General features: G+C 39.8%; 1 protein-coding gene across 1 annotated transcript in view; it reads left to right on the top strand.

The window, feature by feature from the left end:
• LOC125890228 (protein crumbs homolog 1-like) overlaps positions 1-16,896 on the top strand; it is a 113,257-nt gene that overhangs the window by 16,620 nt on the left and 79,741 nt on the right. The window contains exon 2 of the mRNA XM_049578758.1: positions 7,645-8,340. Within this exon, the coding sequence (XP_049434715.1) occupies positions 7,645-8,340 (696 nt within the window). The remainder of the gene's footprint in view (positions 1-7,644; positions 8,341-16,896) is intronic.

Genomic DNA, 16,896 nt, shown 5'->3' on the forward strand with positions numbered 1-16,896 from the left:
CAGCAGCACTCATGCATCCCCAAACCATGATACTGCCTCCACCATGCTTGACAGTAGGTACTGTACATGCTGGAGATAATGCTTCGCCTGGCCTTCTGCGTGCCCTCACATTAGTAGGAGGAAGATAAAGCTGGAAACTGGACTCATCTGACCACAAAATCTTCTTCCAATTCCTGGCTGTCCAGTTCTTGTGTGCCTGGGCCCAACGACGCCGGGCTAACCTCTGTCTCTCATTGATCAGGGGCTTCTTGATAGCCTTGTAGGACCTTAAGCCATGATCTAAAAGTCGGCCACGTACAGTGCGGGTGGAACACTGGACACCAGTTTGGTTTGACCATTGCTGCTGAAGCTCCTGTGATGTCATCCGGCAGTTTTGCCTGCACATGCGGATCAGGATGCGGCCATTTCTTGCTGAAGAAACCCTTGGACGCCCAAGCTGTTGGTTCATCTGTATTTCTGCAGAGTGTATCCAACTGCTGAAGGACTGCATCTGCACTTCCTGGCTATCTGGCGGCAGCTGTACCCTTCCTGGCTGAGAATCTTTATCTTCAGGCGTGTTTCCTGCGTTAGGTTCCTTGTTTTAGCCATTTTTGTGTCTGAAGAACTTTCAAATGTGCTGGCTTTATGTAGACACGAAGCTTGGCAACAAAAATTGTGTCTTTTAATAAAAAGAACGACCTTCATCACTGGTACCAAAATGACCCAATACTTAAAATTTCTTATGTATTTTTATGGAACCAATCAATCAAGTTTTTAATGGCTTTTTTAGGATTTATTTAGTATTTTGGCTGTGACTGTACTAAAAGAAATTGCACGTGAAGACCGAAGAGTGACACAAATGCATGGGGTGTCCGAAAACTTTTTTCCACCACTGTATACCGGAAAGACATCTGAGAACATCAAGTAAAGGTTTCCTCACTACACCCAGAATTCATTCTAAATCAGTTCAAGGTGCCCTCAGTCATTATGGACCTACTCTCTGGAATTCTTTTTCAAATGATCTCAGGTCTGCTGCAACAGTATATTCTTTAAAAAGCAAAGTAAAAACATATCTTTTTTCACAAGCTTTTAATCAGGTCTAGTGTTTGTATTAAAAGCTTCGTCTTCAAACATTTTATACATTGTCCTATTGTATTAAATGTTCTTGTTTATTTTTATCTTATATGTTTTATATATGTATTGCTTATGAAATGGTATGTTCTTGGTATGTATGATTTTATCTGCTTTGCCTTTTTAAGCACATTGAGTTTACGCTTGTTGTATGAAATGTGCTATATAAATAAACTTGACCTGACTTGACATTGTTGCCAATGATGAACCAGAGAAGTCGGAGCCCTGGCACGCAACAGGAAGGCTACAGCCAGGTGGTGTAATGCTGATTCTCATCCCAGCCACTTCACACTCAGCTGCGAAACCATCCCAGCTAGAGCTGGAGATCACTGTTCGATGGGGCTAGGAGGACCACGTCATCCGCAAAAAGCAGGGACGAGATCCTCCTGTCACTGAACCTGACACCCTCCACCACTCGACTGCGCCTAGAAATTCTGTCCACGAAAGTTATGAACAGAACCGGTGACAAAGGGCAGCCCTGGCGGAGTCCAACTCTCACCGGGAACAGGTCCAACTTACTGCCGGCCACGCGAACCAAACTCAGGCTCCTTTGGTACAGGGACTGGATGGCCCTTAGCAAGGGGCCACCAACCCCATACTCCGCCCACAGGATGTCCCTGGGGACACGGTTGTAAGCCTTCTCCAAATCCACAAAACACATGTGGACTGGTTGGGTGAACTCCCATGCCCTCTCCAGCACCCTGGCGAGGGTAAAGAGCTGGTCATGAATGTGGACAAAAGCCACATTGCTCCTCCTCAATCTGAGGTTCAACTATCGACCAGACCCACTTCTCCAGCACCCTGGAGTAGACCTTACCGGGTAGGCTGAGGAGTGTGATCCCCCTGTAGTTGAAACACACCCTGTGGTCCCCTTTCTTGAAGATGGGGACCACCACCCTGGTCTGCCACTCCAGAGGCACTGCCCCCGCCCTCACTGAAAACAGTGTGAGCAAGTTGCCGCGTTCCTCCCCTGAGGCACCGGACGGTTTGCCAGATCGATAGTCTTTCTCCATGGCCTCACCGAACTCCCCCCACGCCCGAGTTTTTGCCTCCGCGACTGCCGCTGCTGCGCTCCGCTTGGCCCGCCGGTACCCGTCAGCTGCTTCCAGAGACCCACAGACCAACCATGCCCTGTAGGCCTCCCTCTTCAGCCTGATGGCTCCCCTCACCTCTGATGTCCACCAGCGGGTTCGGGGATTACCGCCGTGACTGGCCCCAGCGGCCTTGCAGCCACAGCTCAAAACCGCCGCCTCGACAATGGCAGAGCGGAACAAGGCGCATTCGGACTCAATGTCCCCCCCTGCCCTCGGGACATGGTCGAAGCTCTCCCGGAGGTGGGAGTTGAACATCATCTTGACAGGTTCTTCCGCCAGGCGTTCCCAACAGGAATAACAAGCACATTCTAATTAATTGGAAATCATTGTTTTTAGGAACATGGATGGAAAAAGGAATATGGGCTGTAACCCATTTAATGGATGAGTTTGGCTGTTTTTTAGATTACAGAGATTTTTGTGATGAATTTAATATCATAAAGTGATAAAGGCCATTCCGGTTCCTCTTCAAACAAAGATTTAACAACTGCTGGTGTACTCCAGTACTGTTTCAGAAATGAGGCCACTGTGTACTGAGTTTATTAGAAAAGCTCTTTCATCACAATATTATCCTAACCAGCTGAAAAGAAAATATGTTCTTTAAGAGAACAGTGACAATTAGGCAAGGAAAATGAGGAACAATTTTTACCCTGTCCAGTCCTACCAAAAGCCAAATATGTGATATTTAAAATTTTGAATGACATCTATCCATCCAGTCACTTTTTACATGCAAGATTTAACTGGGACATCAATTCATGTGGAGTCTACGAGAGGGGTATTGAGGCGGTTGAATATATTTTCTTCCAGTGAGAGCCTGAGATATATTGATACACCCTTTAAAAGTGATGTTGATTAAAGCTGGAGTAATTATTCATGAGAAAAAACTAGAGTTTCTAATAAACAATTTGATTCTACTATGCAAACACTGTATTCATAGATGTAAATATCTAAAGATTAAGTCTCTCATCAGTGGATGGAGGACTGAACTCAAGCCATTTGCAAAAAATCGCGGAAGTACATGACCATCAGAAACACCTGGAAACTATTTTCATTCATTGGACCTGTTTCTATTTCTGGACTAAGACCCTCACTCTTTGTTAATTTCAGAATTCTGTATTTGAAGATTGTGTTTTTATTTGTGTTATGTATATTACAAACGACTGTATCGACACAGTTAAGTCTTTCAGTATTGAAATGTGCCTTTAAAGTTTGTACTTGAATGGTGTTCAATAAAAAAAAAAAAATTAACAACCAACCAGGGTATTGCATGTCATATGTCGACGTGGAAAGTCCATGATCAGACATTCATACGCAACAACGCCAGAGTAAGAATATGTTAGCACTGAAGGGTCACAGCAGACTGGAAGACAGTAGCTCCCTCTCCGGGGCTGCTGTCCACTCTCTTTCTGTGAAGTAGTCTAGCAGCAGGGCTGAGGTGGATGGACCACGGGTGCGCTAGCTACTTTACTTTTATCTCAGTTGTGGTCTCTGAAATTCACCAAATTCAGTGCCACATATTGGTGTTTTCAAATTTTGCAGAGACCTTCACTTAAAAGCTGTAGCAACTCAAAGTGAGCCCCAGCACTGGGGGTTCTGGACCGACCCAACTCCACTCCAAATCAGCTATTGTTGCTGTTATTCAGGTTTTCCATTAATTTTAATTCAAGGCAGACAGTTTGTAATATTTCAGCAGCACACTTTAGACTCTAAAGATTGGGAGTGACTTTCAAAGCTGTTGGCCTAATGTGCAAAGTACAACAAATTCAACAGGAGTTCAGACATTTTTCAAAAGCCAGAAAGTACCAGGAAACATTTTCAGTCATCATAAATTCACTGACAAAGGTCTGATCATTGCACCTCATCCTAACTGTGTCAACATCAGCTTATAAATGCTTTGCTGGGACTCATTACCAGCATTCAAATTCAAAGGAGCACAAGCAACACAACACTTCTCTGGATTTATCAGGTATGAAAGGCATCAAGACAATGGGAGGAGAAGTGAGAGACTGGTGTGAGGATGAAGACTTGGTGTTAGAGCAGAGGAAGGAAGTGAAAGCAGATGCTTGTGAGAGGGACTGGGGGTGTTAAAGTGGATTCAGTGGGTAATGAGAAATGTAGGTGTGAGAAAAACAGTTCTCCCCCTGTGGAGCATGAATGCGTTTAGCAAGTGCATTATGTGACCTTGTAACAGATCTCCAGTTATTAGGAACTTGTAGTTCAAAGTATCAAAATGGTTGTCTGAAATAATTATTATTTATAATAACTATTAAGTATGTTAAATAATGTGACTTAATTTACAATCATCACGTGGGGTGACATTCCTGAAAAGGGAAAAGTGAAAGCCAGTCAATGATATCAGTCTTGTAAAATATACCAAACTATCAATTTGGAACACTGATTAATAGTTGAATTAATAGCTATAACCAAAAGTACCATATTAATAGTAAAGGCTGAAGGGTTTCGAGTTCTTGGCATAGCAGACGATGACTATTCAGTCACTCTTGTGCAATATTAAAGAGACAGCAGATGTGATTCCAAAAGTATTTACTCACAAGACAGTAAAGCAAAACAAAACACACAAATTCTAACTAGCCACTATATATGAGCATGGGTGTGTAGGCTATCTGTGTGTGTGTGTGTGTGTGTGTGTGTGTGTGTGTGTGTGTGTGTGTGAGAGAGAGAGAGAGAGAGAGAGAGAGAGACACACACACACACACACAAAGGTGTGTGTGAAACATAGGCTGCCTGGCCACAAAACAAAATGGCTGACAACAGAAAACTACAAGATGGCCGAGTCAAAGACAGCTTCAGATCGGGGAAGGTTTGCCTGAATGTGTGGTCAGTCAGGACAAAGACAAAGGAGAAGAAGCGGGAACTTTGAGTCTCCTCTTTTGGTGTAGCTATGTTAAAAGGCAATTTGTGAGTGAGTATGGCTATATGTGTCAATTAGAGCTTAGATTCTCTGCCCGACCACAAAATTATGGCCTGACCTGTGCGCTGCTTTGACGGCACCACTGGCCGCGCACATGTGAGTTGCCGACAGTGACAATGTGTGTGTCGGCTTCATCGAGTGTACCAAGTGCAGCCCGATGCTGGTAGCCTATATGACAGCAAAAAGACAGGGACCTCGACACTTAAAAGGCACATGACAAAGGCTTGTCATAGAAAGAAAGAGCCTTCAATGTCCATATTTGTATCCTTAAAAAAAAAAATGTCGGGCTTAAACTGGGCTTGGGCTCATAATTACAGGGCCAGGCCGCCAAGCTCTAGTGTCAATATATGTTGCAAAAGGGTCTGGGTTAGTACAGAGGATGTTAAATTGCATGCAAGATTCTGTCTGTGTAATGCATAATGCACAGCTTTGGTGAAGCCAACTAACCAATGACCTAACTACAACAAAGATCACAGCAACAACTCACTGAGCATTATTAAATCACAATTGACAAAATTAAACAGTCTTGCTTAGCCTGTACAAATATAATACTGCTATGCCCAGTTGTTACATTAACAATTCTTGAATAGATGGAGGAAAGGCATGCTTTGGTGTGCTGCTTTTGTTAGCAAGCAGTGGAGGGTTGGAAAGAACTGTGGTTCCAGATGCAGTCTTTGCTGTGTCCTTGTTCCAAAGCTGCAGATCAAAGGACACCCGTTGCTTGGTATCCTTGCAGAGTTAGAAGTCTGGTGCTAACTGAACTTGGTACTCCTCATTGGAAAGTTAGTTGCAAACCTCATGTTTGGCACACTCTGGTCTTTAGGTTCTGTGTCTGCCAGGAGCAGGCCACATTCAGAGCAGAGCTGCAGCTCCAGAAAATAGGGAATGTCAAGGTCCAGGAGAAAGAGAGAAAGAGCCCCCTTCGGGAGTTCAGGGGAAAGACAGAGATGGAGAGTTGAAGTTTCTCCTTAAGTTGGCTTGGGTACATTACAGAGTCACATGTCACTGTAGCCCCTTTCACACTGCCAGATTTTCTGTGAATAATGGGCCATTTTGCGGGCAAGCTGCGAGCATTTAGACACACAGAGCCGGATTGGCGGGCTTCCCTCCCATGTCACTGTTTATGTCACACGCTGAGCTACACGTTTTGTTACTTGCTCACGCCCCCCACTGTCCTGAAAAAGGTGCAATCTGTATAAACAAAAGTAGGTAGGTGGCATTTTGCCGCACTCCCTGATTTTGTTTTTATACTAGCAATGCTGAAAGAAGACTGATTGGGCTTAGCTGTAATTTGCACAATTACTGTTTAAAAAGGGCTTATGATAATCACCACTAAGTCAGTAATATCACTATTGTTTTACACATGACAGTGTGAAGTTCCCACCTGTGAGCAAACAGTTGTGAGTGAAACTTTCATTGACAACACTGACAGCTGCTACTTTGGTCATCTAATAAGTTTACTTTTAACACCATCTGCTGTGACCGTAAATCCGGAGAAAAGAGGGGCTTGTTACCTTTAGCACCGCTGAAGGTCAGAGTTATAGGTAGACCACTGTGTAAGCTGGAGGGTAATGCTGCTAAAGCTTACGAGGGAGGGCAGCAGACTCTGTTAGCCAATTGACATTAAGTTCACTTATTGATGTGCTCATTCACAGTTGAGTACTTTCATGTCAGGCTTTTGGTGAAATGTTTAAGTACATCCCATTACCTATATTCTTGGGGACATATTAATTTAACTATGACTACTTTGGTGTTTTAGTACCACTTAATACTTAAGTAGCACTTACTGAGGTAACCGGCAGTGTTGGGGAGGTTACTTTTGAAAAGGTTACAGTTAACTCGTTACCCTGTTAAAAATGTAATAGGTAATGCAGCTACTTTATTAATTATTATTAATTACTTCATTTAGCAAACAGTTGCCTATTTACACCTCCAACAGACAGAGCAAAACTGCATTGATATGGAGTCCGGTTTCTGGCCTCCTTTGAAATGTAATGCAATATGTACTCTCCCTTTAGCTCTATTTTGGTCTCCACCAACTTCTGATATCTTTCTGCTTTATTTACCAGTTAGTCCCTAATATGTCTGTATGATTTTTGTGCTGAGCAGGATGTGTACTGTGACTTTGTCAATGATTTTTCATTGAGAACTGCTGCTTGCTGCTCCATGAAACAAAGTTAAGTAGTAGGAGTGAACCAAACAGTAGATCTGTGAGCTGTAAAACAAAAGACAAACTGAAAGATACTAAAAAGCTCCATGGAGCTTTGGGGACTCTCTGTGGGCTCATCGCAATGAGCAACCTGTTTCACATTACACAGTCATTTTATCCACTGTTGGATCAAATTATTGATCGGACCAACTTTAAAGCTTCAATCTGCTGTAGTTGCAACCATCAGAAATGATGCAACTATCAGAAATGGTCAGCTTGAATGAGCTCAACCTTAAACAGATTTTATTGTAGAAATATGTTGCCTTTTGCATGTTGACTTACCATTTTGTCTTCCATACCAGGCCTACTGTGCACAGCAGCAGCAGACAAGTGTTTGTCATCTCCCTGCAACAATGGTGCCACATGTCTGGACCACCTGGGTGACTATGTGTGCCTGTGCCCCAAAGGACCAGTGTGGTACATGGGCAAAAACTGTGATGAGCTGTATGATGCCTGCATCCTGGCACCTTGTGCCAACTGTACCAGCAAGCTTGGGACTGACGAGTTCACCTGCCACTGCCTGGACGGCTTCACAGGGCTCAACTGCACACAGGATGTAGATGAATGTCAGAGCAACCCCTGCAAAGGCATCCAGTCCTATTGTGTTAACGGAGTCAACAGCTATTCCTGCCACTGCCCCCTGGGCTTGGGAGGGGAGGAATGCCAGGATAATATGACCACTTGTTCAGGGGAAACATGCCAGAATGGTGGCACCTGTGTGGACATCCCTGACACTGGGCACAGGTGCCAATGTGCGGCTGGGTACGAGGGGAGGAACTGTGAGGAGAACACTGATGAATGCCGGTCTGAGCCCTGTCACAATGGAGCCATCTGTAAAGATGGGATTAACACCTATCAGTGTTTCTGTGTGCCTGGATTTCAAGGCTACCACTGTGACTTGGACATCAACGAGTGTGCTTCCCGACCATGTCAAAACAATGGCACATGTCGGGATGAGGTGGATCACTACAGGTGTGACTGCACTCCAGGCTTCAAAGGTAAGCCACTGTGTATAGTTAGTCAGGGTACGATTGGCTGGGTTTGTGAGAGGAGAAATCTGTTATTTAATCAGAGATTCTTGGCTAATGATCTGAGATTTGCTATGAAAACATTTTGACCATTTAAACAGCTATCCATATGAGACACACACTCTCCATCTGAACACAAGGCTGCCTTACGGGCAGCTGCCCTATGGAACTCCAGACCAAGGCCATCCTTACCTATTCAACACTGGGGGACCATTTTAATCAACACCATCTGTGACCCAACTGTCCAGGGGATCTGGGGGGAATTTCCCCCAGGTGAAGTTTTTTTAAACTCAACAGCTAAACTGACCATTTTAGAGCACTCTGAAACAAAAATCTTAGATCAGGGGATCCACAGAAAAACTGCACACACTAACATTTTATAACTCTTTAAGACATACTGTACTATGACTCTTTTAAGACATAGGCATACTATGACTTTTTTATTACGTACTATATGCTGTAAACCCCAATTTGCTAAGTCAACTTGAAGTTTTTATGGAAAAAGCTTACACTCAAAACTTTTAGTGTAGTACAATACGATATGTTAAGTTCTGAATACATCAGACATAAAATAAATGTCTCACATGATCCTTGTCTGACAGGAATTTTATGTCAGATTAACATAACATTTTTTTACTATTGTTTGAGCATTTAATGCTATATCATATGAATATAAAAACATTGAGTACACATTGTGCAACTTTTTTTTCCATTTAAGTATAGAATTATATTGTGGTGACCTTAGGTTTCTCATTTGCAAGAACAAGGCAAAAAAGTTGAATAGTGAACTAGGAGGTGCCTTTTATTTCACCTCAGCACAACTTTTTGGTTACTGTGTATACAACTTAATTCTTGGTGCAAAATGTCTTTTACCACATTAACTGTAACCCATTAGAACCACTGTGAAATACATAAACATTAATCACTTTTTTATGGGCAACATGAGTGATTTAGAACACATTACTACACAGTTTTCCTCATTAAAAACATTGTCTCAGGGCATGCTGGGAAACTCTACCCATTTAGCCCTAACATGCCACAGTATGGTAAGTGCACAATGATAGTGTTGTTTATTGGCCTTAAACTAATAGGCAAAATCAGCTTGATAATTTTTAGTTGCTAAGCACCGTTGAGCATCACTTCTGTGGAGGCTAATGGAGGCTTATGGTGCCCCAGATTCAAATGTCCAAAAACACATAATGGAAACCACAAAATATCTCCATACTGCTCGTCCGTAGTGATCTAAGTGTCCTGAAGCCCTGACTTAAAAAGTTGTTTGGAAAAACATCATTTGAACTCTGTTTTTAGCCTCATTGTAGCCTGTAGCTCTAACTGCCTCTCTGGGCACCGCGTTCACGTGTGCGCTCTTGCACGAGACCGAGAGACATGGGCACCGCGTTTGAGTGTGTGTGCTTGCTTTTGCTGGTCTCGCGCTGGCTGGTTGGTGCAGCCTGGACCAAAATGTTTTTGTTGCCATTTGCGGAGCCTGGGCTGCCTACAGAGACCGGACTTTTTCAGAGCATCTTCAGAGGACATGTAGCTATGGGGTGCCGTTTGTAAAGTGGCTCACACTGAAAATAACATCAACATTTTGCCACATTTAGCTTCAAACAATGTTTAAAAATGTGTTGTGAATTTTTTAATGTCACCTTTTACCACATTTTACAGCAACATTTGTTAACTTAGAAATATATTAAATAGTTAAATCTAAATATTAAATGTGGCACCTAAATGTTAAAAGTTAAATCTAAATATTAAATCTAAATCTAAATGTTAAATGTTAAATCTAAATATCTAAATCTAAATGTTAAATCTAAATGTTAAATCTAAATGCTAACTCTAAATCTAAATGTTAAATGTTAAATATAAATGTTAAATGTTAAATGTTAAATCTAAATGTTCTGGGTGAAACTAAATATTTAGCTAATATGCAAATTCACACTGCCGGTCACCTGAAGTACCAAAACAAAAGCTTAAGATGGTCAGACTGTGTTTATAGAATCAAATAACGAATTAAAACCAACTTATTGGGGGAAATGAACAGTTGAACATACATTAGCGTGATAATAACTACCTAAAATAACAAAAAACATGTTTGGAGAAATTTTATTTGACGTGTACTTTGAGTTGTTAGTGTCCCTTCGGAGGGAATTGCCTTGTTGTTAGCAAATACTTGTAACTAAGACATCCGCTGGAATAAAAAATATTTTTTTCATGGACCGTTTAGAGTTAATGAGTCATTACAGACACCGCTAATGGGGCTAACAGCTAACAGTTAGCCCAGCTAATCTATGATAATCACGTTTCTCCAAATTTCTCCTATCATGTTTCTTGTTATTTTAGGTAGTGATTATCACGCTAATGTATGTTCAAGTGTTCCTTTCCCCTGATAAGTTGGTTTTAATTTGTTATTTGATTCTATAAACACAGTCTGACCATCTCAAGCTTTCAATTTGGTACTTCCGGTGACCGGCAGTGTGAATTTGCATATTAGCTAAATATTTAGTTTCACCCAGAACATTTAGATTTAACATTTAGATTTAGATTTAGATTTAGATTTAATATTTAGATTTAGCATTTAGATTTAAAATTTAGATTTACATTTAATATTTATATATAACATTTAGATTTAGATTTAGTATTTAGATTTAACATTTAGGTGCCACATTTAATATTTAGATTTAACTATTTAATATATTTCTAAGTTAACAAATATTGCTGTAAATGTGGTAAAAGGTGACGTTAAAAAATTCACAACACTTTTTTAAACATTGTTTGAAGCTAAATGTGGCAAAAATGTTGATGTTATTTTCAGCGTGAGCCATTTTACAAACAGCACCCCATATGTAGCTAGCGGATCGTGAGGAGATGTTTGTTGTATGTGACAAAAACTTTTCAAGCTTAGGAAGACTTAGAGAGCCTTTAACATAAATATATATATATATATATATATATGTGTGTGTGTGTGTGTGTGTATGTCAGGTTCACAAGTGAGTTTTTGTGTCAAGTGAACATTTTTTTTGTCATTTTGACAATCGGGCATTTGTGCAGACTTAACATTAAAATAATTTTTCATGGATGGATTGGGGTTTATATTGTACTATGACAATTTTTTTTAAAGATACTATATGACTTTTTATGATTTTTAATGATATACTATCAACATAAACTGTGATATAACCTACGTAACACATATATTACATTGTAGTTTTTAACTGTTTAGCATAATACATTTGAAATTAATAAAATGGAGATTGAACAATGTTTGTCATTGATTGTAGCCACAGCAGTCAATATTCAGATATGCCAACACCACTTGCACAAACCACACATAGAACTGCAGTAATTTAACACCATAATAGAAGTAATAAGTAGTAGTAATACTACTAATAATAGCAACTTGTTGAGTTTATTCATGACAACATCTCCATTTTTTTCATTTTTGGCTTTTGTTTGATTTTAAATAAATCAGAATATGAAACTTTTATTGCTAAATTCAGATGATGAATACAATTTTAAAACCCATAAAGCCAGCCTTAAAAAACATCTTAAAAACCCCTGGCGACATGCTTGAGCTAATTCTAAGTGGCTTAGCATCGTGCATCAAACTATTAATGCTAAGTTCTTAACATTATGGGCATTCTACACACCGTCCGCTTGGTTAGATTCTCCAAAATTCAATTGCTCAGTTCGATATACAAAAACCATGAGTGCCAAAGTACGTTGAATAATTCAAATTAACTTTTAGGTGTGGTAAACGGGAGAGAAGAAGAGCAAAACTGACGCAGTTATAAAGTTTGAATATCCATTCTTTGATTATTCATATTCCTTTAGTCCACCAATCAACGGAATGAGAAGTAGTTTTCATAAAGAATTAATTTAATGTCAAGGCCATGAAATAAAATAAATGTATTTTGCCAGCTTTTGACAGCGTAGGGCTTTAAGGGCATTGTGTTGTGGGCAGATGAGGTGCGTTCGACTACTGTTTTGTAGCTACTGTCTGCCGTCTGTGGGCATCATCTCCATTTCAGATTGCCATCCGTCTGCCGTAAGCGAATCCAAATGCCACTAATGATTAAAAAAAAATAAGAAAAAAATAAGGCTGAGCACGGAAGAACCAGAGAGGAAAAACCATCACATGGAGTTGTCTGCATCGGGAGGCTCTTGGCGACCCGACCGCAAGCCAGCGCCACAGAACCAGCGGCCGCTATCTAAGTTATCTATTAGGCTACCATTTCACTCTGTAAATAGATTTTAAAATTTCAATATAATTTTAATATTATTTTTGTTTATTTCATTATTGTTATTATTGGTTTTGCTTATTAGTAGTATTGTATTGTCTGAGGATGACTCATGTTAGTAACTGTCTACAGTAAAAAAGAAAAAAACAAGCAAAGAAACAAACAAAAATCATTTTATACACTGGGCCTTCAAAGTGCTCTCTGAAACTACACCTGGCATGGCTTGTGTCCAAAAAATGAAAACATCAAAACTTTGTCGTAGAGCTAAACCAAATACATCATTGGAAAGGTCTCAACCTGGAGAGAAACATATGTCAGTATGAAGATTCTCCATGACTCCTGCTTTCAGCCATTGACCTTTGAACCTTGACCTCAGTGCATGTTTGAAGGCTTATAACTCAGCAACAAAAGGGGGTACAGACATGGGACCAACTGTTATAGAGAGCTCTTGACCTCAGCTATCATGTGAGTGTAGTCAACAACTGGTGATGCTGTCAGATATGGGTAAAATTAAAATTAATTTTCACTCATTTAGAAATTAGATATTTAAAATCTGATTACACAAATGTGTTAACCATCCCCCTAAAGTCCACACTGTACTCTCAATTCAGTATTTACAACTTCCAAATCTGGGAAAAACACTTACATTTTTTAAAAACTACAATTCCCTGGGACAGAGCCATGCAGTTTGATACATATCAGCAACATAGTTGTAGTTTTTCTGATTTGCAAAGTAGGGCTCTAAATAGGGTTGTAAAAAGATATATCTACTGAATATATCTAATATCAAGTAAAGCCGAACTAGTTATTACACTCCACTTAGATGAAATATGGTAAGAAAAAGTAAAGATGTCGGCTAATTTTCGATATTTTAGCTAATACACTAGAAACGGCGTTTTTGGGACAGTAGGTTCGTTTGCGGCTTGTAAAATAGGGTTGTAAAAAGATAGATCTACTGAATAAATCTAATATCTAGTAAAGCCAAAGTAGTTATTACACTGCATCTAGATGAACCATGTTAAGAAAAAAAGCAAGGATGTTGGCTAATCGTAGCTATTTTAGATAGTACTCTAAAAACGGCGTTTTTGGGACGGTAGGTTTTTTGCGGCTTGTTGTAAAACAGGGTCGTAAAAAGATACATCTACTGAATATATCAAATGTCTAGTAAAGCTGAACTAGTAATGACACTGCACCTAGATGAAATATGTTAAGAAAAAGTAGGCATGATGGTTCATTTCAGATATTTTAGCAAGTTCTTTAGAAACGGCGTTTTTGTGATTGAATATTTGAATAGGCTATAACAAATATCTAGAACAGCTGAACTATCACGTTATTACCATTATTATTATTATTATTGGTGGGAAATTATAACAGAGGAATGTATTTGCCGTTTTAATATCAAGGACACTTCCGCGTTTTTGTATGTATACAGGAATGTTAAAGATATCATTGAGGAAAACGAGGTTGACGTGACGTGATTGAATCAGGGAATCCGTGTGTCCACCACGGGAGAGGACCCTAATTGACTTTACATTGGCATTGTTTTCGTGGTGGCAGCACGTAATTTCAACCCATTACGTGCTGCCACCACGGAATGCGGTGTTAAGAGGTCGTGGTCATTTCACGTATTTCTGTGAGATCAGGTTTACTGTCATTACCGTCTGTCCTGCATCTCTCTCTGTCTCTCTCTCTCTCTCTCTGTCTCTCTCTCTGTCTCATTGTGTCATATGGATTACTGTTAATTTATCATGTTGATCTGTTCTGTACGACATCTATTGCACATCTGTCCATCCTGGAGGAGGGATCCTTCCTCAGTTACTCTTCCTGAGGTTTCTACTGTTTTTTTCCCGTTAAAGGGGTTTTTTTGGGGGGAGTTTTTCCGTATCCGCTGCGAGGGTCCTAATAGTACAACGAAATAACGGATAAATTGTGCACTTTTTGAAAAAAGCATGAATTTCTACCATAGTTTGTACATACCATAAGGTTTATTTTCAGATGTGGAGGGAAGTCAGATTTGACCTCTGAGGCCCGGGAGAGGTCAAATTCAAGATGGCCGCCAATAATATTCAAATATGCTTATCTTTGGAACAAAACACAATAGAAAAACGTTTAAGGTGTCATTTCCAACTAAGTTTAGGGTGCCCATTCAGTTGATGATACTTTTGAAATCACCAGAATTCAAGAAAATGCATTTAGGTCAAAGTCATGGTCAAATTATGCAGACAGAGTAAGATAAAGGGTGCAAAAAGATGGTTTATTTCCAACATAGTAACAGTAATGATAATGATCATTAAAAATGTATTTACTTACAATATTTCAGTAGGCCTACTATGCTTCTTATACTGAATCTTGCTTTGAAATCAGTAATAACACGTCTACATTTACATGCCATCTATTAGCTCTCAAGTCTGTTTGATACCAGTGGCACAGTACTGAACTAGGCTACTTTGCTATCACCATTAATTCAGCTATAGTCCTACTTCACACAAATGACCAAGCTGAAATCTCTAGAACATGTGCTGTTCAATCATTCAACTGACTTCAACTCATGTATGTTCCAGACTGTCTTCTAGTTTAGCTAGCAGAATTATTTTGATCAGTGCCCGCCTTTTTTTTTTTTATTTATTTTTTATTTTTTTACCACAGAAGCTAGCTAGCTAACGAACTAGGCAGACTCATTCCTGGCTACAATCAAATTCAATGTATTTGCATGTTAAGGCTTTACTCAAGTATACTTATATTGGCGGCGTTTCCCAGATTGCTCTTAGCACTAAGAGCTTCTTAAGAACACTCTTGAGCCTCCCTTGAAAGAAAAACGCATTTCCCAGATTGCTCCTCTTAGCTTAAGAAGATCTTTCACTAAGAAGGAGTTGTAAGTTCGAGCTAACCCACTCTTAACAGTCTTCTTAGCAACCAAATGCGCACAGATCCAGCCGCGCCAGGCAAATTAATATTACACTAAGCTTTCTGACTAATTACTGTCTGATTAATTTATTCCCTGTTTTTCTGAGTAGTATTTTCTGTTTTCGGAGTAATATTTTCTGTTTTTCGGAGTAATTTATTTATTTTTCTGTTTTTTTGGTGTAATTTGTTCTGCTTTTCTGAGTAATTTTTTCCAGTGACCGGTGCCTGCGTAAAGTCAGCAAACTAATGATAACACCATCTATATGACTTAAAGACAAGAGTATCTCCCAGTGTCTCAAACCCAAAACAAAGTGAAACTGGATTAAACTAAACAAGCGGGTCATGTTGGCTTCCATTATATCGAGCTCTCAAGAAAGGAATGAAAGCGTCTGTTGTTCTATTGCTCTCTTGACTCAGAAAAAAATACTCAGAAAAACAGAAAAATTACCAATGGAAAACAGAAAAAAAAAATACCACGAAAAACAGAAAAAAATATACAGAAAAACAGAAAAATAAAAAAAATTACTCTGAAAAACAGAAAAAAATTACTCAATAAAACAGACTTTTTTAAAAAAAAAAAATTGTCAAGTGAATGCAATACGCTTCCGTAGATATTGAAACAGTGCTCACCATATATATTTTGATCTATTTTATACTTCAGATTTATATTGTTTAGCATTAATTGGTGACAGAAAAGAACGAATTTCATTCTGCAGGGAAACGCATGTCCTTACTGTGCATAAACACTTTGAATCTTGAATCTATATATTTTATGAAGACCCTATGTGCGCTCAAAGCTGTGGCACAAGTTACGCACCGAAATCTGGCGGAAGAAAAATAATAATAATAAGAAAAATAAGTATGAGGAATAACAAGTGTGTTCCTGTATGTGCTGTGCACATCAGGCACACAAATAAAATGAATCATCATCACTATCATTTATCATAATTTGTCCGGACATGTCCCACATCTGTATGCACATATGAGATAGTTTACCACATCCAAAAAATGCATCAGGCCACAACAGAAACACATCCATCTTCCAAACCTGCGACATTCAGATATCAGGCAACTGACAGCTGTAATTGAGCTCAGCTTTAACCACATCAATGGATGCTCCACCCGCTACTCTATATAAAGGCGTTGCCACATCACATATGTGTGAGATATCATGGCTATATTCTCACTGCTAACCAACAGGGTTGCCGTGTGCGAAGCCAAACCGTTTATGTAAAAGCATTTGTGCGTCACTCGACGTGCTGTCAGACCGGGCTGTCCAAATGAAGTACCGAGATACAACGCCTCATCAACTAGTGTCTTCACACATCCGGAGGGCAACTTGGTGCAATTTTGCCCTCAGCCCGGAGGTGCAATGCCTGGC

This window comes from Epinephelus fuscoguttatus, linkage group LG6 (genome assembly GCF_011397635.1).
Source record: "Epinephelus fuscoguttatus linkage group LG6, E.fuscoguttatus.final_Chr_v1".
NCBI classification, from domain to species: domain Eukaryota; kingdom Metazoa; phylum Chordata; class Actinopteri; order Perciformes; family Serranidae; genus Epinephelus; species Epinephelus fuscoguttatus.